Below are 21431 nucleotides of genomic sequence, written 5' to 3'. Positions count from 1 at the left end.
AAGGGGAGGAGGGCTGCTGAGGTGGGTCTGAAAAGACAGACTTTGTTATATAACACAGCACAGGTTGCTGTTAGAATAAAAAAAAAAGTCATTGACAATGCATGCATCTTAAATAACAGTCCACTTAAGAATCATTTAATATTTAGGAGTTAAGATCTGTTTATTCTATAAGAACTGAACAAATCTTCCTGTGTAAACTGGAAGCTGAGTTAAATTTAAATAACTATTCAAATTCACATTAGAATTTACACTGGTGGGGGGGAAAAAAAAAAAAAAGAATTTACACTGGTGGGGAGCCTGGCTGGCTCAGTCAGAAGAGCATGTATTCTTGATCTTGGGGTCATTGAGTTTGAGCCCTACGTTGCATGTAGAGATTACTTGAAAAAACTTGAAAAAGAAAAGAATAGTACTACTTAATTTTATCTGTTTATGAATATACATCCTTATGTCTCCTTTATAAATAGTAATACAAACTGTGCTGTTCTTTAAAAAAAATAACATTGCCAGAATTGAAGCATGCATTCTTAGAACATCCAAACTTAGAATATTCTATCATTATCTTTCTTAGAAGTTGCATTTAAAAATTCCGATTTCCTCCTTTCTACTCCCTCCCTCTGTTCCTTTTTTTTTTTTATATATATATCTCATTAAGTTCAATAGTATAGCACTGTACTCCATCCTTTATAGCTCTAATATTGTAGAGGAAGTTACAGAAAAAATAAATTGTTCTTTGTAGGTAATTTCCTCTGTCCAGCCCCTAGGGTCCCAGTGTGAGAACTTTGGGGAACAATAAAGACCAGCTGGAATGGACAGGAGACAAAATTATTTAGAGCAGGGGTCGGCAAACTTAGTAACTATTTTAGGCTTTACAGGCCTTATGTGTTCTTTTGCAACTACTCTGCTGATGTAGAATGAAAGCATTTATAGACAACATGTAAACCAGTGAACATGGCTGTGTCCCAATAAAACTATCATAGAAACTGAAATGTGAATTTCATAGAATTTTCATGTGTCATAAAATATTTTTCTTCCATGGATTTTTTCCCCCAACTATTTAAGAATATAAAAACCATTCTTACTTAGCTCATGGTTTGTATGTGTAAAACCTGTGGGTGGGCCAGATTTGGCCCCGGGGCTGTAGTTTACTTGTCTAGAGAATTAAAATGCTATTAATTATTCTTGGTGGGGTATTCTTTGATGGAGGTGGGGGGCAGAGAATGAGTGGGGAATAACAGTAATCAACAATGATTCAATGCTCACATTTAGCAAGCATTATTCTAAACACTATATGCACATTGATTCATTTAATCCTTACAATCCTAGAAGGTAAGTAAAGTATTATCCCTGCTTTACAGATGGGGAATCTGAGGCAGAGAGAGGGGAAAGAACATGTCCTTCTTCACAAAGCCAATAGATACAGAGCCTGCATAGAGTAGCTCACCAAGTTGGGTTAAGCACCCTCAATCTGAGCCATTATGCTGCATGGCCTTTCTGGGTAAACTATCTTACATTTTACCGTGAAGACATATTTTCACAGGCATCCACATGGAGAATCTTTGTCCTGCCAGCTCCATTAAGCATTTGAACAAAAAGTTACAGAATGTTCAAACTAATGTTTCCATTTGGAGGGAAAGGGACAGATGGTATTGTCATATTTAGTAAGGAAGTCACTGTCACCAAAGGTGTTTGAGCAGAGATGGGGTGACTTTTGTACTCTTGTGGTTCCTTAGAAAGACTTTGGTTATTTTCCATAAAATATGCAAAAGTAAAAATTTAAAGTTCTTGCTTTTTGAAATTTAAATCTGGCTAATTAGTAAAGGAGCAAACAGCCTAAAAACCTCCCCATAGCCCACTCAGGCACAATCTCATTACATTTACAGGATCTGGGAGTCTGAATGTCCAGAGCTGCTGGTAGGAAATTATATTTCAAATTGCTTTGGCCTATTGCTATGAGAACTGAATAAATCTCCCTTGACCTCATCCCCATCAGCACACACACATGCATGTGTGGGTGTACACACTATTCTTTCCACCTATACCTTTTCTTCTTAACTGAAACATACTTTAAAGCAGTGTTAGGGAAAATGATTTAATTATTAAATATATTAAAGTTATAGTTATTCAAGAAAATATTAATATGGAAAAATAGGTTTCTGGGATAAATATGATAAAAATAAGAATAGGACAGAATATGTTGTGCTCCCATGTATGAAAAAAAATATTGGGGGCGATTGGGTGGCTTAGTCGTTAAGCATCGGCCTTCAGCTCAGGTCATGATCCCGGGGTCCTGGGTTCGAGCCCCACATCAGGCTCTCTGCTCGGCAGGAAGCCTGCTTCTCCCTTTCTTTCACCCCCTGCTTGTGTTTTCCTTCTTGCTGTCTCTCTCTCTGTGTCAAATCTTTTAAAAAAATATATATTGGTGGGGAAGAGATGGGTGTTATCATGGGAATTTTCTGAAAGGATAAAAAAATAGAAAAAATATTTACATTGATTACTTCTGGGGAATGAGATAGGGATCTAAGGTAGGAAGTTACATTTTTCATTGTGTGCTCTGAAAAATTACTTGAATCTTTTATATGTATCTTCTTAACAATAATACCTATAAATACCTAAATATATTCTTCACTTTTACACTTGCTTCCTTAGGTCCAATCCTCTACCTAAGCCTGAAACTTTCTTTCTTTTTTTTTTTTTTTTAAAGATTTTACTTATTTATTTGTTTGAGAGAGCCAGAGAGCATGAGATGGGGGAGGGTCAGAGGGAGAAGCAGACTCCCTGCAGAACAGGGAGCCCGATGCCAGAGTCGATCCTGGGACTCCAGGATCATGACCTGAGCCGAAGGCAGTCACTTAACCAACTGAGCCACCCAGGCACCCCAATCTGAAACTTTCCTTACTTGAACCTTCTTTGACTCCATCAATAGCTGCAAGCATCTTTCAAATAAAAATAACTTCCTTCAGGTCTTGCCTTACACCTCTAATAATGATAGAAAGGAAGAGTAAATTAATCAGTTTTGCTACTACATGTCTGATGGGTGTTAGTGGGTGTAGTGGGTTGAATTGTGGCCTCCCAAAAGATATGTCCAGGTCCTTATCCTCAAAAACTGTGAATACTACCTTATTGCAAAAGAGTGAATCTTACCTTATATGGCAAAATCTTGAGAAAAGAAGATTATCCTGATGGGCCTTAAATTCAATCAGAGGTATCCTTAGAAGAGAGAGAGAGAGGCAGAGGGACTTTTGAGAGAGGAGGAAGCAATGTGACAACAGAAGCAGAAATTGGAGTGACATGAAGCTAGAAGCTACCAGAAGTTAGAAGAGGCAAGGAAATGATTAGTACCTTTGAAGGGGGAATCCTGCTGACACCTTGATTTCAGACTTCTGTCCCCTGTAACTGTGAGAGAGTAATTTTTCTTATTTTAAGCCACCCAGTTTCTGGTAACTTGTTACAGCAGTCCTGGGAAACTAATATAGTGGGGTAGAAAGTACAATAGCTAATATTAGTTGTTTGGATTCCATGAATGTATTCATGTTTCTTCTGGCTCAAATAATACCATAAGTTGATTGTATTTTGAGGTAGCTAATTCTTTCGTAGACATTTCAGTTATTACTATTACTACTGAATCTATGACATAGTGAGATTTCTGTCAGTGAAAAGATTAGAGGCTAGATAAATACGTAGCCGATACTAATTAAAGGAATTCTTGTGTTGGATGGAGATTGTCCTAGATGATCTCTGATCTCTTCAACTCAAGAATACATTTCTGTAAAAATCCTCCAAATATTGAGGTTTAACATTTTAAGGCTAACAGAATAGCCAAACACTTAGAACCACCTGGAAACGTATTTGAAAGTATAAGGAACTCAGGACTTACCTTCTATAAACTTTCGATACCAGTACTTCTGAAGGAATACCAGAGGTCCCTGAAAATTCATTAGTGGGAAAAAAAACTCATGTGCTTTCTCAAAAATCACCAATAGGACTCACCCATGCCAACATTTCCAAAAGTATTTTCCATGTTGCTGTACAAAATGCTCTGCCAATATAGATAGAGCTTTGATCTCTCCCCTGGTTCTACCCTATTTTAGAGATTACACATTTTTCTTATATTGTTAAGCTGCCACCATATAAATAGCTCACTTGTTGAGTAGTGAGATTATACAGGAGGTAATTTTCTTCACTATCACTATATTCTTTTTTCTTTTTTCTTTTTTTTGGTTGAGAAAAAATGAGAAAGCAGACAAAAGTTTTGTGTATTGTATAGATAATAAAATCATGTTGTAGATATTTTTATTCTAAAATATATTTTATGTATGTATTTATATATGTATTTGATGTCTCTTATGTTGAAAAGCATCATATAAAATATCCATTAAAATATGTATTAGTATTAAACACATGTAAGAATAGCTATAGCTGCTCTAAAACCACAAAAGTTGTTTATAAATTCCATAATATTTTGTAAAACATTTCATTACAGAAAACATTTTGTCATAGCCTTACAGAAATGTCTGGCCTGGAATTATAGTACAGGTAAAGCAGATGTTAATTGGTCATGCCCAGTATTTCTGAGATAGTGGCAGGACTTTCTTTGCCTCTGCAAATTACCCTAAACACACTTAGCACCTTGGCAGAGTACCAAAGAGTTGCCAAGTTCATACTTGCCCTTGCCTGAATATTAAGGTGGTTACTTAGCTCATGAATAATAGCATTTGTGAGATCAAGGTCACAAGTCTGATGGTGGTATATGCCAGTGTCATTTTTATTCCAGACCTGCAGTGGCATTTTTAGTCTCAGCTAGTTTTATTGCAAATATAGGTCATCGCTAGAAGGCCTAGAGAGAAAGAATTCAGACTCATCACAACTACTTGTGGGACAAAAAGAGACCATTAAAACATTCATTCGTTTATAGAACTGCCTTATAACCAAGATTATTGTTAGGTGAAGAGCTGGAGGAACTATGGACACAAAAGGTCAAGAAAGTCACAACTGAAAATATCAGCATAAAGCACTGAAATGTGTGGTTTCAAATGCTCACCGGAAAGCTATGGAAATTCTCAAGAATCTCTAAGAAAGCCCTACCACCAATCTCAAAATCTCACTGAGAAGCTGCTGTGTGACTCACTCTCTACCCATATGCCTGGTTGCAACTGCCTTCCATAGGTAGAATGTACTTCTCTGGCCCAATGTTAGGCTTGCCCCAGATGAACTGCTTTTTGCCGGTGGAATATGAGCAATTTGACTTATTCCCCATCCAAGGAAGAGCTTTAAGCACCCTCCAGGTGGTTGCATGGTATGGTTAGGTACTTGCTTCTGCCCCTTACCATGAGAACAATATGTCCCAGCCAGGAGCTAGTCCATCAACCTCATGCCAGTATAAGATGATGTGTGGAGCAGAGCTAAATCTAGCAAGTTAACTTGAGTGGAGCAGAGCTGCAGCTGATCTGCAGACCCAGAAACAAGAAATAAAGGTGTGTCCTAAGCCATTGAGATTTTGCAGTTGTGTTTGTATTAGTATACCCCCAGGGAATACTATGCAAGATTTTACATATTCATCTTCTTTATGTATTATTCCCTTCTATACCTGTCTTTAAGATTCTTTTGTGTTGAATTAAAGACCAAATTTCTAACTCTAGTTTAATTTCTCTTTATTAAAGTGCTTTCAGTAGATAAACCATGTTAACAGCAATCAACACAAACTTTACTGAGATATTCACAAATAAAAATCATCTATAAATCACTCAGGTAATGTTCTTCTAAACAGTAACAGTAATCACCATTGGACGTTGGTCAATCTGAATTTATTCCTAACCATGCACATGGGTTCTCAAATTGGAAGATTCAGTTACTTTAACATATGGGGCTGGCTGTCAATACCTGAATGCTATCCCAGCAAGTCAGCAAAAAAATGTTGTGATTTGAAACTAATCACTTTTCTTGGTATCTCAGTTTCTCCATCTGCACTGAGAATTAATCTTCCCTTAAGAGAAGACTTGTAAAAAAGTATGAAACGTTAAAGCTCAGCATACTTCTATGCCTCAGAAAGCATTCATGCGCATATTTTTAAAAAGGCAACTTATTTGTTCTTGACACAAATTAAATACTGTATGGCTTTAAGAGAAATAGATTGATGACTGCTCTTTCCTTGAAAATTGCCTTTTCAGTTAAACCACATTAAAATAGATTAATAGGATTCATAAACGATATGCTTAGTGAATTACTTTGATTGTGATGAGGACAGCTGTCCTACTCAGGTAAAATTTACGAAGTATTTTAAGAAGTGTCATCTATTACATACTTACATTCTTCATTACCTTCCCGTAAAAGCAGAAGTCCTGCTATCCTAAAGCTCAAAAAGCTAAAATCTGGGGCACCTGGGTGGCTCAGTGGGTTAAAGCTTCTGCCTTTGGCTCAGGTCATGATCCCAGGGTCCTGGGATCAAGCCCCACTTCAGGATCTCTTCGGGATCTCAGCAGGGAGCCTGCTTCCCCCTCTATGCCTGCCTCTGCCTACTTGTGATCTCTGTCAAATAAATAAATAAAATCTTTAAAAAAAAAAAGCTAAAATCCAAGCTTTAGTTGGAGTTCTGGTCTAGTTCCTTTGGATATTGTCAATAACTGTATCATGACTTCCAAATGAGACTGTGGTTGACAGAATAAATAAGCCATTTCTTACAAGACCTCCTGGCATAATTAAAGTAGCCTGATGCTATCATAAAAAAGATTCAATAGTGTCCATGACAGGGGGGAGAACATTAAAAAAAAAAAAAGTTTGAAAATATAGATGACATAATTGTGGGAATAGAAGAAGAAAAAAATGATCCTGATCGAATCAGAAGCTTTTCTAAAAACCTCATTTCTGCTGAGAAGTATGTGTATGTGATTTTTTTTTTTTAAGATTTATTTATTTGAGAGAGTGTGTTTGTGTGTGGGGTGGGGTGGGCAGAGGAAGACTCCTCTAGCAGACTCCTCACTATGTGCGGATGCGGGGATTGATTCCATGACCCTGAGGATCATGACTCAGGCCAAAATCAAGAGTCAGACATTTAACTAACTGAGCCATCCAGGCGCTCTGACAACTATGTGATTCAAACTTCGGTAGAAATTTTTTTCCTCCAAGATTTTACTTGGCAGAGAGAGCAGCAGGCAGAGGGAGAAGCGGGCTCCCTGCTGTGCAGGGAGCACGAAGCAGGACTTGATCCCAGACTCTGGGATCATGACCTGAGCCGAAGGCAGATGCTTAACTGACTGAGCCACCCAGGCATCCTCAAAAGAAGTGTGCAATACTTTTAGGTAAGAACAGTATTACTAAATCTCCATATGACACTTTGAAAGCACTCACAGTAAAAAGGAAAAAAAAATCACTAATCAACATAGAAGAAAAATGGTAAGCTGTAATGCTCTTGCTATTCCATTCAATTAAAAAATAAATTGATCATGAGCACAAATGGACATAGCCATCTCAGTAAATAAAACCTCCTGTAATTACTTGTCATTAAAAGAATGAATTGGATGAAATGGATAATTTTTTTTACAGTGTACCAGTCATTTGAAGACTGACGTAGCGTCAGAAAAACATGAAACATCCTTAGAGGAGGCTATTTCAGACTGGCTATAGCAATGCACTCCATGCCCCATATACAATACACAGAGAAATAATTTCCAGATTGAACATAGATCTCTTCAGGAGTAAAGAAAAAAAAAAACACTTTACATGATATACCTTACTATAACATGCAGTATTTAGGTAACAGTAAATCATCATCCTTTACAAAGAAGGTGCAGGTGCTCTAAAATCATCTTTGAGCTAATAATTTTAGAGAGAGGTGTCAAAATTTTTAATTTAAAATACACACTTAATTTCAAAGTTGGTTTTGCCAAACTTCTTATGGGTCCTAGGAATCCAGGATAAGCAAGAAGGAAATGTTCTCCCTATTTTATGACTTGCCTCTCCCATTACCTATGATGAATGTCATGGGTCAAATGCCATAATAAACTTATTTTCACTCTTGGGGCCGGCAAAGGCTGGCCTGGTCCTGGTTCTGGGCAAGACTAAAGCAGGGAGCGGTCCCACAAAAGAGCCTATCCAGGACTGATCCAGCAGATGTTCAAGGCCAACTTGGCACCCAACTGACCCCAATGCAAGTTGACCAATCTGTTGTGACTCAGGATCCTAGCCTTGTACTATCTCCAGGCCCAAAGCCCCCAGAATGGCCCGGACTACACTGGATGTCCTTGGGCTAGGCCAGCTTTCCCCTGAACAAGCACTCTCAGAGCTGGAAACAAAGGCTGAATGGGCAGGGTAGGCAGAGCACCATTTATTGGAGCCAAACCCCATCTATCAGATGTTTTTTTCCTAAGAGCTCAGTGACTCTGGAGCAGCTCCTCCCAACAGATGGGCTGTGAAAACACCTCTCTCTCCAGCCAGAGCTCATATGAATAGTGGAAATCCTCAGGCAGATCCAACCTCTGCCCCAGCACACTTTGCAAGCAGTTATCCACAGGTGAAAATTCAGAGTCTTGGGGTTTGTCATACCGGCGGCTGTTAAAAGCCTCAATGTTGGCCCTCAAGGTGCATTCTTCTGCTTGGAAGTCCCATGGCCTGGCATCGATGTCTGTGTTGGGGAAAGAAGAAGAACAATTATACAACTCAGGATTCTGCTCCTCCTACCACAGAGTATATGGTCTACAGGGAAGAACAAATTAAACTCAGAATTACTAAGTACTAAGTGTATGTACTTACAAGGTACTAAGTGTATAATATGCTGTCACTCCAGTTTAAAAAATACACATGTATATGCAGAGACTATCTTTGGAAGGGTAGTCTAGAAACATCGCTAACAGTGATTACCTATCACATTGTTCCATACCTTGCTTTTTTTTTTTTTTCATACCTTGCTTTTTATTTAACAACCAGATGTAGTCTAGAAACATCGCTAACAGTGATTACCACTGAGAAGGAAATAAGGTCCCTGAGAGGGTGGACATTTTTTTTTAACCTGTACTTTCTTTCCATTATTTCACTTTCTTACTAGGTATATGTATTATATTTTCCAAAAAGGCAACTCAATTCCCTTTACTGAGCTTTCCTAGGGTATGGGAGTTACCCATTTGAATGGAATCACCAGCTCTCAAGGAATGGAAAGAGGCAGGAAGAGGTACAACAAGGAGAATCAGAATGGACCAATTACTGAAGGATTTACTGATTGCTTGTCTGTGACCTCTCCTCGCATATGATAAATGTATGTGTCAGCGTATGTTAAAATTATGAGGTAAAATCTTTACCTTATTTACCCCACTCAGACACTTATTTCAGGGCTAGAGATATATTTTTCCCAGATCTCTCATGTCCCATACACAATGGTTTACTCTTTTTTTTTTTTAAGATTTTATTTTTGAAGTGCCTGAGTGGCTCAGTCGGCTAAGCATCTGCCTTCGGCTCAGGTCATGATCCCAGGGTTCTATGAAAGCATGTATGCGCAAGTGGGGGGAGGGGCAGAGGGAGAGAATCTCAAGCAGATTCTCTGCTGAGCCTGGAGCCCCACACGGGGCTTGATCCCATGACCATAAGATCATAACCTGACCCAAAACCAAGAGTTGGATGCTTAAACAACTGAGCCACCCAGGTGCCCCTAAAATGGATTTTTATAGTTAATATAGGATCTGGGCACATGCTAGAATTTGCGGGCAGTAACCCTAATGTTTGTTATATCAGCACCTGACTATAATTACAACTTTCTTATCCAAACTATGTAACAATTCATATACCAAAGAGTAGAGATAACTGTTTATTTAGTTTCTTTTTTAAAGATTTTATTTTTTTACTTGAGAGATAGATAGCATGAGAGTGAGAGAGAGCATGAGAGGTGGGGAGGGAAGGGCAAAGGGAGAGGGAGAAGCAGACTCTCCAGTGAGCACAGAGCCTGACAGGAGTGGGGGGGCTTGATCCCAGGATCCTGAGATCATGACTGGAGCTGAAGGCAGACGCTTAACCCACTGAGCCATCCAGGAGCCATTTATGTAATTTTGTTTAAACCCTGGGAAACTCCCGGAGGTCAAGAGCTCTGAGAATACTCACCATTCCCATAAGCCCAGTCATCATTCATGCGGTGGCGTACTTTCTGATAGATGGCTGACATGGTTTTCATGTTACTTTTCCTCCACTGGCGCCCCAGGTACTTGGTCTGTATTTTTAGCAGCTTCAGAACATAAAGTTGCAGCATGGCCTGTTTGACCTTGAGGGCCCGCTTTAAGATTGGAGCTGATTTGAATACCACCAGCATCTACCCGTTTAAAGAGGGGCAGGAGTGAAGAAAGGCAGGTAAGGATCTAAAGTGTCTTGGAACTTCCAACTCACAAACAATTAAGCCAAACTTGACTGGTCTCAGTACCCTGGGAGAGCTTTTGGGAATCCATGGCCTAGGTTCTATTTATATTTAGTCTTCAAGAACATAGAGGAACCGCTCCATTTATATGTCACAATTCAAAGTTCCTAATATTCAAAGTATGTGATATAAAGAGCAAAATAATTTTGTCAGCTACACATCCCATTTCTACTCTTACCAGTTTCTTTTGTATCTTCTGGATACATAATTCTATGTACACATATTATTTTTATTAACAAAAACCACAGCCAACTACATATCCTGTCACATTGTTCCATACCTTGCTTTTTATTTAATAATATATCTTGAAAATTATTCCATATCAATAGAATTGCCTCACTCCTTTTTTTTCCTGCCTCATTCTTTTTAATGGTTGGATAATATTCTATTATAAGGATATACCAGTTGGTCCTGTATTCATGGGCTTTAGATTGTTTCCAGTCTTTCATGATTCATGCTGCAATGAATAATCTTAGCCTTGTATCATCTGGGATATGTGCTTATAATCCAATATAAATCCATATAACAATGCTAACTTTCCAACCAGAGCTGCCCTGGGGGAGGGCCCATATTCAGCTCCTTGTAAAGAAATGGACTGGTGAATAAATATCTCACATGGAATAAATGCCCAGAATTAGGTGTTCACCTTATGTAGCATTCAGTGTCTTCCTATAGAGCTCACAAAGCAGGAAGTCCATAAATATTTAAGATTAAAAAAATTCAGTCAGAGGGACACCTCTATGATCTGAAGCCCCACTCACCATGGTTCTGGAATGCTTCCATTTGGTCAGTTTGTTGAGCAACCTCAGAAGGTTGATACAGGAAAAGAGGTTCCTCCAACAGAATTGATTGTTGTCTCCAGCTTCCTGTAATAAAACACGCCCACCATTACCTCAACACCTATAAGGCTTTCATTCCCACAGAAGCCTGGAAGTCACTACTAGTAAGTATAGGTGAGGCCTTCCTTATGAAATGCTACCTCCTCACCATTCTGCTCTTCATACACTAAGGTCTCAAAGCATGCAATATACTTCATCTGAAAACACACAGCTGCCAATCCTGGAAAGCTACACCTAGAGCAAGTACTGAATAGAAAGAGGATACATGAACATAAGAATGCCACTCAAGTTTCTTGTGTAACTTCCTGCTTTAGAATCAGAAAAGAAATGATAGAACTTTTCCGCTATATACTTTGCTCTTACATAAGCTGTGTTTGTTACTGCTAGGAGTTATTCTGGTAGATTCCTTCCTTCTTTCCCTTCCCTTCTTTCCTTTTCTTCCTTTCTTCCTTTTTTAAGTAGGCTCTAAACCTAATGTGGGGCTTGAACTTATGATCCTGAGATCCAGTCACATGCTCTACTGATTGAGCCAGTCAGGTGCCCCATTCTGGTAGATTTCAAACTATGTTAGATGGATCTGATATTCATTACGTTTGAATTTTTAAAATCATCCTATGCCCTCCTTTATCAAACCCTATTGCAGTAAATTGCTTAATTCTCCAGCTTGGAAGCAAAAATGGCAGATGGTAAATTCTAACCAGGTGTTTCTCTTATATGTTTATTGATAGCTTGTGAGCACCCAACCAGAGATAACAGATGGATGTCAGATTAGAAACAGGTATCTAAAAAAAAAAAAAAAAAAAAGAAAGAAACAGGTATCTACTCACAGAAACATTTTTCAGGGACAAAAATAAGAGCCCTTCTGGATTTGGGGGCCTGTAAATATACTGATGTCAGAAGCTGTATGAATCAATGAGCATGCATGGTGACCAAACTAACATCTTAGAAATTCCTAATGCCTACAATTTGATAGGAGCATGTAAGAGTAGGAGACAAGGTGTAGAAATGAGCTGTTGTCTAAAGAATGGAAAATTACCCCCTCCTTTCCCAAATTAATCCAAAGTATGCAAGATAGACATACATCTAATGTAGAAGGAACATGCAGGATTTTTGAGAGTATTAGGCTCTACTAAGAAATAAATAAGAGTAAGAGCCAAAAAGTTTCAAGGAAACTTTTTAGAAATATTATTTAGAAAAAATGTTCTACTTCCTGTAGTAAATGTTCAAAATTGTGCTTAGAACTAGTCCCTGGAGAACCATTTGTTTCCTTCTAAGAGAAAATTCCATGGGAGTTTCCACTCTAGTGCATCAGCTAGTTGGCTTGTCCAAAACAGAGAGGTTCTACAGATGTTCCATCTTGTGTGGCTAACAGAGGAATGGACTCTTAAATGTGTGTGTGTGTGTGTGTTTTCTTTTTTAAGAAGCAGGGGAAATAGAGAACATATAGGGGAGGCCATGTATATCTCCACTGTGAGCTTCCTTTATCCTGATTTCTAATATGATAGCAGCATAAACAGCCTTGCATTCCTTAGCACCTCAAAAAATATGGGAGGGGTACCTGGCTGGCTCAGCTGGTAGAGCATGTGACTCTTGATCTCAGGGTCTGAGTTCAAGCTGCATGTTGGTTGTATGAGCTCACCTTAAAACAAACAAACAAACAAATGGGAGTGGGGTATGGCTTGTAGAAGCAGCACTGGAATAGACACTAGGATACCTGGATTATGGCTTTGACCCTGGATGTATGATGGTAGATAAGTCATTTCCCTGTTTCTTGTAAGAGGTCAAATTAGATCATATTTAAGATCTTTTCACCTCTGATCATTTAATAATACTGTGATTTATCTCAACTTTCTCCGTTTGATTAAAAAGTGAAGTTTTAAGTGAAAGTAAGCTGATCGTGGCTGCTTTTTCCTCAAAGCTGTCTCAAGAGTCCCAGGAAAGATACCCTAGTTCCCTCCTAAAGATAGTCTCATCTGCCCAGGGTCTTGCTCTCTTTTTTTTCTGATAATGGTTCCCCACCAACTAAAACTACCCCCAATTCCTACGTCACCAGATGTTGCCTGAAGTGGGCACTGACAGAACACATGCTACTACATGGCTATCTCAGGATAGCAGATCCCAGACTTGTCCATGCAACAAGCTCCACATGGAGTCCTGCTCAAGCCTTCTGCCTTCTTCAAACACAACAGATAATCATTTTCCAGCAGACCTTTAGCTCCATGGAGTGCCTTTCTAGATCTGCCAGACTTGAGGGTTTTTTTGTTTATTTGCTTATGTTCATTTAGGGCAAATGGCCTGCTTTCTCTGTTTTGGGGAGGCAGGACTTAGCATATTGAGTAAAATGTAAACTTCTGAGGGGGGCTATATTTTGTGAGTAGCAGCATTTGGCCATATTCCCTTGTTTCTGATATTTTACACTAGCCAAATCAAGACCTTCACTCACTCACTTTCTACCAGCAAAAATTGAAAGAAGAAAACATTTGCCCATGTTCCACTTGCATACACAAACATTTATTCACAAAACAATCCCATTTACAACTGTACCCCCCAAAACAAAAAACTATGAATAAACTTAACCAAAGAGACAAAAGACCTCTACTCTGAAGAGTATAAAACACTGATGGAAGAAATTAAAGAGGACACAAAGAAATGGAAAGGCATTCCATGCTCATGGATTGAAAGAATATTATTAAAATGTCTATATTACCCAAAGCAATCTACAGATTTAATGCAATTCCTATTGCATTTTCAGAGAACTAGAACAAACAATAATAAAATTTGTATGAAATCACAAAAGACCCTGAATAGTAAGGAGATTTTGACAAAGAAAGACAAAACTGGAGGTTATCACAATTCCAGGGTTCAAGTTATATTACAAAGCTGTAGTAAGCAAAATAGTATGGCTCTGGTACAAAATAGACATATAGATCAATCGAACAGAATAGAAAACCCAGAAAGAAATCCACAATTATATGGTCAATTAATCTTTGACAAAGGAGGAAAGAATACACATTGGGAAAAAGATAGTCTCTTCAACAAATGGTATTGGGAAAACTGGAGAGCTACATGCAAAAGAATGCAACTAGACCACTTTCTTTCACCAATACAGAAAAACTCAAAATGGAAAATGACCTCCATCTAAGACCTGAAACCATAAAAATCCTAGAAGAGAGAACAGGCAGTAATTTCTCTGACATCAGGCCATAGCAACATCTATTTTTCTAGATATATCTCCTGAGGCAAGAGAAATAAAAGCAAAAATAAACTATTGGGACTACATCAAAATAAAAAGTTTCTGCACAGCAATGGAAACAATCACAACTAAAAGGTGACCTATGGAATGGGAGAAGATATTTGCAAATGACATATCCCACAAAGGGTTAGTATCTAAAATATATAAAGAACTGATACAACACCCCAAAAACAAATAATCCCATTTAAAAATGGGCAGAAGACATGAACAGACATTTCTCCAAAGAAGACATCCAGATGCCCAATAGACACATGAAAAAATGTTCAATGTCACTCATCACCAGGGAAATGAAAATCAAAACTACAATGAGGTATTACCTCACACCAATCAGAATGGCTAAAATAAAAAACACAGGAAACAACAAATTTTGGTGAGGACATGGAGAATAAGGAACTCTCTTGCACTGTTAGGAAATGCAAACTGGTTCCTCAAAAAGTTAAAAATAGAACTACCCTATTATCCAGGAATTGCACTACTTGGCATTTACCCCCACAAAAACCCTAATTCAAAGGAATACATGCTCCCCTATGTTTATTGCAACATTATTTACAACAGCCAAGATATGGAAGCAGCCCAAGTGTGCACTGATAGATGAATGGATAAAGAAAATGTGGCATATAAATACAATGAAATATTTTTCAGTCATAAAAAGGAATGAGATCTTTTTTTAAAAAAAGATTTTATTTATTTATTTGACAGAAAGAGATCACAAGTAGGTGGGGGTGGGTGGGAAGCAGGCTCCCCACTGAGCAGGGAGCCCAATGCGGGGCTTGATCCCAGAACCCTGAGATCATGACCTGAGCCGAAGGCAGAGGCTTAACCCTCTGAGCCACCCAGGCGCCCCAAATGGGATGAAATCTTGCCATTTGTAACAACATGGATAAAGTTAGAGTATAATAATAAGTGAAATAAGTCAGAAAAAGATAAATAGCATATGATTTCACTCATATGTGGAATTTAAGAAACAAAACAAATGGGGGGTAAAGGAAAAAAAAAAGAGAGAGAGAAAGACAAACCAAGAGACTCTTAACTATAGAGAACAAACTGACGATTACCAGAGGGTAGGTGGGTGGGGGGAATGGGGGAAATAGGTGATGGGGATTAAAGAGTACATGTATGATTAGTACTGAGTAATGTTATAGAATTGCTGAATCACTACATTGTATACCTGAAACGAATATAACACGGCATGATAACTATACTGGAATTAAAATTAAAAACTTAAAAAAATTGTTTACACACACCTTGTGTCTAAAAATTCAGTTCAGGAATCACAACCTACCCTTCGTAGTCTCTAAAGTACTATGAGGGTTCCGTTCTAAAGATCCATCTTAGCCCAGCTGCGTGAGCCAAGCCAAATAAAAACAGAGGCTTACTCCAGTTAGATGGATAATTAACTCACATGACTGCTGAAAGAACAAAGTGTTTCTTCCTTTTGTACTGAGGAAATCAGATTGGTTAGAATCTGAGCACTAGAGGAGACAGCTTTTAGACTTGGCTAATAAGTCTCGTCCAATTCTGTCATCCACAGAAGCAAAACCTGAGGCTCAGGGAAAGGAAGGGCTTGCTTAAGGTCACATAAGTGCCCCACCCAGGGCCTGAACCTCTATCTCCAGTAATTCATTGAATTATAATACACTCTGTCTTTATTTCAAGCAAGTAGAAGATAACAGTTTCCAGAAACAACACAAAAATAGTGAGGTTTCCTGTATTAAAGGGGAGAGTGTGACTGAGTTTGGTCAGCCTATAATCAGATTGAGCCTTTAAAGAAGTGCTTCTAGGAGTGCATGCCTGGCTCAGTTAGAAGAGCATGTGAATCTTGATCTCAGGGTTGTGAATTCCAGCCCCATGTTGGAGGTAGACAGTACTTAAATAAATAAATAAAAACTTAAAAAAAAATAAAGAAGTGCTGCTAAGTGTTAAATCTAATACATCTCAAACCTTCTCAGCTTATTAAAGTTCCTAGTGATTATTATTCTCATATTGAAAACCAGCTCTTCATCGAAAATCAGAATTACTAATATTAGCTTGGTTGTTAAATAATGAATCCATGGGAATTTTGGAAAAGCTTATGGTCATCTGATGGCCCAACCTCTTCCTTTTATAGGTGGAACTCCTATACCCTACAGGAAAGTTGCTCAAGATAACTTAGAGCTGTAGTTCAGTCTGCCTTTTCTATACTTAAAACTAGTCTATTTCTTTGCTTTAGGCTTCAGGTTTTCCATGCCATGTCAGCCCTGCATTTATCTGAACCTATTTGAAAAAACATTTGCTAGGTTTTTTTTTGTTTTGTTTTAAGATTTTATATATTTATTTGACAGACAGAGATCACAAGTAGGTAGAGAGGCAGGCAGAGAGAGAGGGAGGAAGCAGACTCCCTGCCGAGCAGAGAGCCCGATGCGGGGCTCGATCCCAGGACCCTGGGATCATGACCCGAGCAGAAGGCAGAGGCCCAACCCACTGAGCCACCCCAGCGCCCCCATTTGCTAGGTTTTAACACTTACTGACTGAAAACTCCAATAATAACCATTTCTTAGAAAATTATTCTTTTGATTCATTCCATTATTATGGTTCACACAACTGAAAATGAATTCATATTTTTAACTTAGAATTTCTTTTCCCAAATCATTATAGAATAATTCCCTTATCGTATGGATTTCTGACAATTAAGTTACTGCTAGATTAAGAACCCAGATATCTGGGGTGCCTGGGTGGCTCAGTCATTAAGGGTCTGCCTTCAGCTCAGGTCATGATCCCAGACCAGCAGGAGGCTTTCTTCTCCCTCTCCCACTCCCCCTGCTTGTGTTCCCTCTCTCACTGTGTCTCTCTCTGTTAAATAAATTACGTTAAATTAAATTAAACTAAAACTTAAAAAAAAAACCCCAAATATCATAAAAGAGAGCCATAATTCTTAAGTGGTATGAGTGAAAAAGGAGGAAGGAGAAGAGAAAATCTCAAAATCATCTGGGGAGTTTTAGCAAACTATTTGTGCCCTGGAGAGGGATCTGGGCAAATGAGTTTGAAAAATCATTCCAGAGGGGTGTTTGGGTGCGGCAGTCAGTTGAGCCTCCAGACTCTTGGTTTCTGCTCAGGTAGTGACCTCAGTTGTGAGATGAAGCCCCAAATAATGCTCTGTGCTTGGCATGGAGCCTGCTTGAGATTCTCTGTTCCTCTCTGCTCTTCTTCTCACTTGTGTGTGCTGGTGTGTGCACATGCATGCTCTCTCTCAAATAAATAAATAAATCTTAAAAAATAAAAAAGAAAGAAAAAGAATTCCAGAGATTCTAATCTCTCTATTACCTGTTACAGAAATGGTGGCTTAACAGGTAAGTTGATAAAATATTAAAAAACATTTTTCCATGGTCCTTCCTCTATATAAATATACCTCATAGAAAATAAATACCTTATGATGTGCTCACATTATATCTAGAACAGAGAAACAATAATGCTAAAGGCAATATTGGTTGTAAATAGTGATGATTTTTAAATGTTGGAAGACTTTATTCAAGAATTAATAATTTCACTTGCATATATCTAAAAGGAAATGCCAAATGTTTCTTTGCAAATGGCTAGGTCATGCAAATTCTGACTCACTGTTTTGGCTCTACCTAGCTATTAGGTTTTGGACAACACTTTACCACTCTACCTATTTCCTCATCGGTAAAGGATGGGAGTTAGCAAGATACAAAGAAACTTATAGCTCTGATACTCAGTGATTCCATAAATACTACTTTTTCTCATTCCTCCATTCTTAATTTATAGGCCTATTTGAGCATTTACATTGTTCAAAATATATGCCCTTCTTTGTATGTGAAGCTGCTGTTACTAAATCATATTCTGTAGGAAAAAACAAGTATTTTGAACTCTGGGTTGGCTTTGCAGCAGTGACAATAGATTTACACAGAACTCTCCACATTATTTTTTTTGGTCCACATCTCTGTAAGATAGGAGAGGAAAGGAGGATGGGATGTAACCTGTATGATTTCTCTTTAGGACCAACAGGCCCACAAAGAAAGCAGATCTACAATCTTACCCTCATTTCAACATACTCTGAAAGCAGTGGTGTTTTGTTTTGTTTTTTAAGATTTTTTAAAAAAATTATTTATTTGACAAAGATCACAAGTAGGCAGAGAGGCAGGTAGAGAGCGAGGAAGGGGAGCAGACTCCCTGCTGAGCAGAGAGCCCGATGTAGGGCTTGATCCCACAACCCTGGGATCATGACCCGAGCTGAAGGCAGAGGCTTTAACCCATTGAGCCCACCCAGGTGTCCTCTGAAAGCAGTGGTTTTAAGATTTTTTTTTTTTATTGCACATATCTCTCAGTAAATAATTTTTGTTGTACTCCTAAATATAAATGTTTACTTCTAAAATAGAAATGCACTATTGTAATGATATTATGTATGTTCTAATACACACATATAGAAAGACAAAATGATATTTATATATACAAAAGATCAAAATATTCCATCCTCCAAAGCATCATCTTGCACACCTTACTTTTTAATTCCACTGCCCTAAACAACCATCAAAATACTGAGCATTCTACAATACTTGCTGAAGCCATATCCACTGTCTTTCCTTTTTTAAAAAAATTATTTTTATTAACATATAATGTATTATTTGCCCCAGGGGTACAGGTCTGAGAATCATCACGCTTACACATTTCACAGCACTTACCATAGCCCATATCCTCCCCAATGTCCATAACCCAGCCACCCTATCCTTACCCCCTCACCCCCCAGCAACTCTCAGTTTATTTTTCCACTGCCTTTTCTAGCAATCTCCTTCCAAAGATGATACCTATCTTCCACATGACCATACAGTCACTAACCTCTTATGTCTGGAATTTAATGTTTTCCTACTTTAGTGGGTTGAATTTGAATATAGACATTTGGAGATACAGAAATTATAAGCCTTCCTATACCAGGTGGGTAGTACATTGGTAAGGATGGCCTGTTGTAGAGCTAAGTATTTTGACAAAATGGGAAGAATTTAGAATTTGGAGTTATACAGGGAATACTGAAATAAATGCCCAACAGTAGTAGAAAGCAACCATTTTCAAAAAATTAAGGAGTGGGGTGGTAGGGTTATCGACATTGGGGAAGGTATGTGCTATGGTGAGTGCTGTGAAGTGTGTAAACCTGGCGATTCACAGACCTGTACCCCTGAGGCTAATAAAACATTATATGTTAATAAAAAATTAAAAATTATATGAAAAAATTGAGTGGAATATTATGTGCAGCTATTAAAAATTATGTTCTTAAATATGTTCAAAGTTGTATTGTGAACATTTAAATTATTAGGTGGATTGAAACATATACAAAGTCCTTATTTTCTTAAATAATGTATGTGTGTATATATGAATTAATAAGTACATATAGTGTACTATAGGATACTATAGTATACATATAAATGACTATAGGAAAATATTAACAGTGGTTACGTGTAGGTAGTATAATTAAGGTATTTTTGTTTTCTTCCCCATATTTTTCTGTATTTATCTAATTTTCTGCATTAGTATATACTGATTTTATAACCAGGAAAAAAATTTGAAATATTATTTAAAGAAAATCCTCTACATTTATAAAAAAAATCAATACATTTTCTGTTTATAATTAATTCACTATGCCTGGAAAAGAGATGCATTTTACTCATATAAACATTAGTCTTTTCTGAATGTAGAAGCCATCAGTTTAGATAAACAAATAAACTTGCTAGTTACTTAAGCCCATCATTAGGCTCAGGGGAAATACTTAACACCATAAATTTAAGCCAACAAAAATCTGTAGTTACCAATTGAAACCACCAGGTGCCACTGTTGCTTTACAGAAAGGAGAGGAATACCTAGCACCGATTGGTTTCTTTAGAATAGATACGTGCTTTTAACCTGCGCATGGATAACAATAAAATCTTTTCAGAGGCAGAACAATTATTTCAATAATTTTATGCTCATATCCCAAAAGGTAAATCAGAGGAGATTTGAAGTTATAGTTCCCATCAATTTCCTACATATGGGATTGAGAAAAGAGAACATATTGTATCAAGAAATAGATTTCAGCCATAAAACCTGACTTTACGTTTTGAAATACCCTACTTATAGTAGCATTTTAATGCTGTTTATCACTGTTTTCTGTGAGAAAGTGCATTCTTCATTCTAACTCTAAACAGCAGGGATGTAAGTCTCCACCCTGGCTCTGCGACTTCTAACTGTAAGGTTTTTGCAGTTAGCTTCCATCTATAAAACAGTAATACCAAGCTTACACAGTTATTTTAAAGACTGAATAATATCATGTGCATAAACAGGGTTATTAGACAACTTATTACTTCTCTCTGCAGGGATAAGAAGTTCTCAGCTTCCTTGGCCACTGAGGTCACATCTAAGTGAGACAGGAAATCTTTGCCCTGATGCTTAAATGGGTGCTAGACATAGTATCTTAAAACATGGGTCTTTTTCTAATTCACTATCTATCACTTATGAGGAGAGGACCATGACAAGTCACTTCATCCACTGGGCCTTCTGGTTCCTCATCTTTGAAATAGGATTGGGCTAAATGGCTCTCAGGTCACCTCCAGCCAAGAATCCTGTTTCTATAAAACCGTTCCACAGAAGGTATCATTCTATTTGTGCATAGTACATTTTTCTAATGCAACATTTTGCAATTATTAAAGTTGGGAGGCAAAGGGTTGTGGGACAATGAGTGCTATAATCCAACATTCAGCATTTGAGCTCCTTTCATGTACCAAACACAGTGCTAGACTCTGGGGGTATAAAATGAAGATGATACCATCCCATCTCTCCCTTCAGGGAGTTTTCAGTCAAATGGAGAAACAGATATAGATAACCAAGTACCGTACAACAGAGTGAGGTTGTGGACTGAGTGTATCTAAGGAGGTATATTTATATGAGGCAGGCAGTTAATCTTCAGGATGCTGTTGATCAGTCAGTTTAATGAAAT

At 37.9% G+C, this 21431-nt stretch overlaps 1 protein-coding gene and 1 long non-coding RNA gene across 4 annotated transcripts in view; both read right to left on the bottom strand.

Annotated features, from left to right (window-relative positions):
• Window positions 1-2971: 2971 nt before the first annotated feature.
• LOC125080444 (uncharacterized) lies at window positions 2972-3922 on the bottom strand. Its single transcript, XR_007121394.1, has 3 exons — window positions 3875-3922; window positions 3340-3464; window positions 2972-3207 (listed from the first exon to the last, which is right to left on the bottom strand). It is a non-coding gene; the product is annotated as an uncharacterized LOC125080444 (long non-coding RNA).
• Window positions 3923-5631: 1709 nt separating this feature from the next.
• Window positions 5632-21431, bottom strand: part of STRIP2 (striatin interacting protein 2) — a 47754-nt gene continuing 31954 nt past the window's right edge. For all 3 annotated transcript variants that reach the window (XM_047695543.1, XM_047695544.1, XM_047695545.1), the window contains 3 exons: window positions 11146-11250; window positions 10078-10282; window positions 5632-8614 (listed from right to left, as the gene is read on the bottom strand). In XM_047695543.1, the coding sequence (XP_047551499.1) occupies window positions 8364-8614; window positions 10078-10282; window positions 11146-11250 (561 nt within the window). In that variant the 3' untranslated portion in view covers window positions 5632-8363. The remainder of the gene's footprint in view (window positions 8615-10077; window positions 10283-11145; window positions 11251-21431) is intronic.

This window comes from Lutra lutra, chromosome 11 (assembly GCF_902655055.1).
Source record: "Lutra lutra chromosome 11, mLutLut1.2, whole genome shotgun sequence".
In the NCBI taxonomy this organism is placed as follows: Eukaryota; Metazoa; Chordata; class Mammalia; order Carnivora; family Mustelidae; genus Lutra; species Lutra lutra.
Note: the sequence above shows the minus strand (reverse complement) of the source record. Positions and strands in the feature narration are given on the sequence as shown.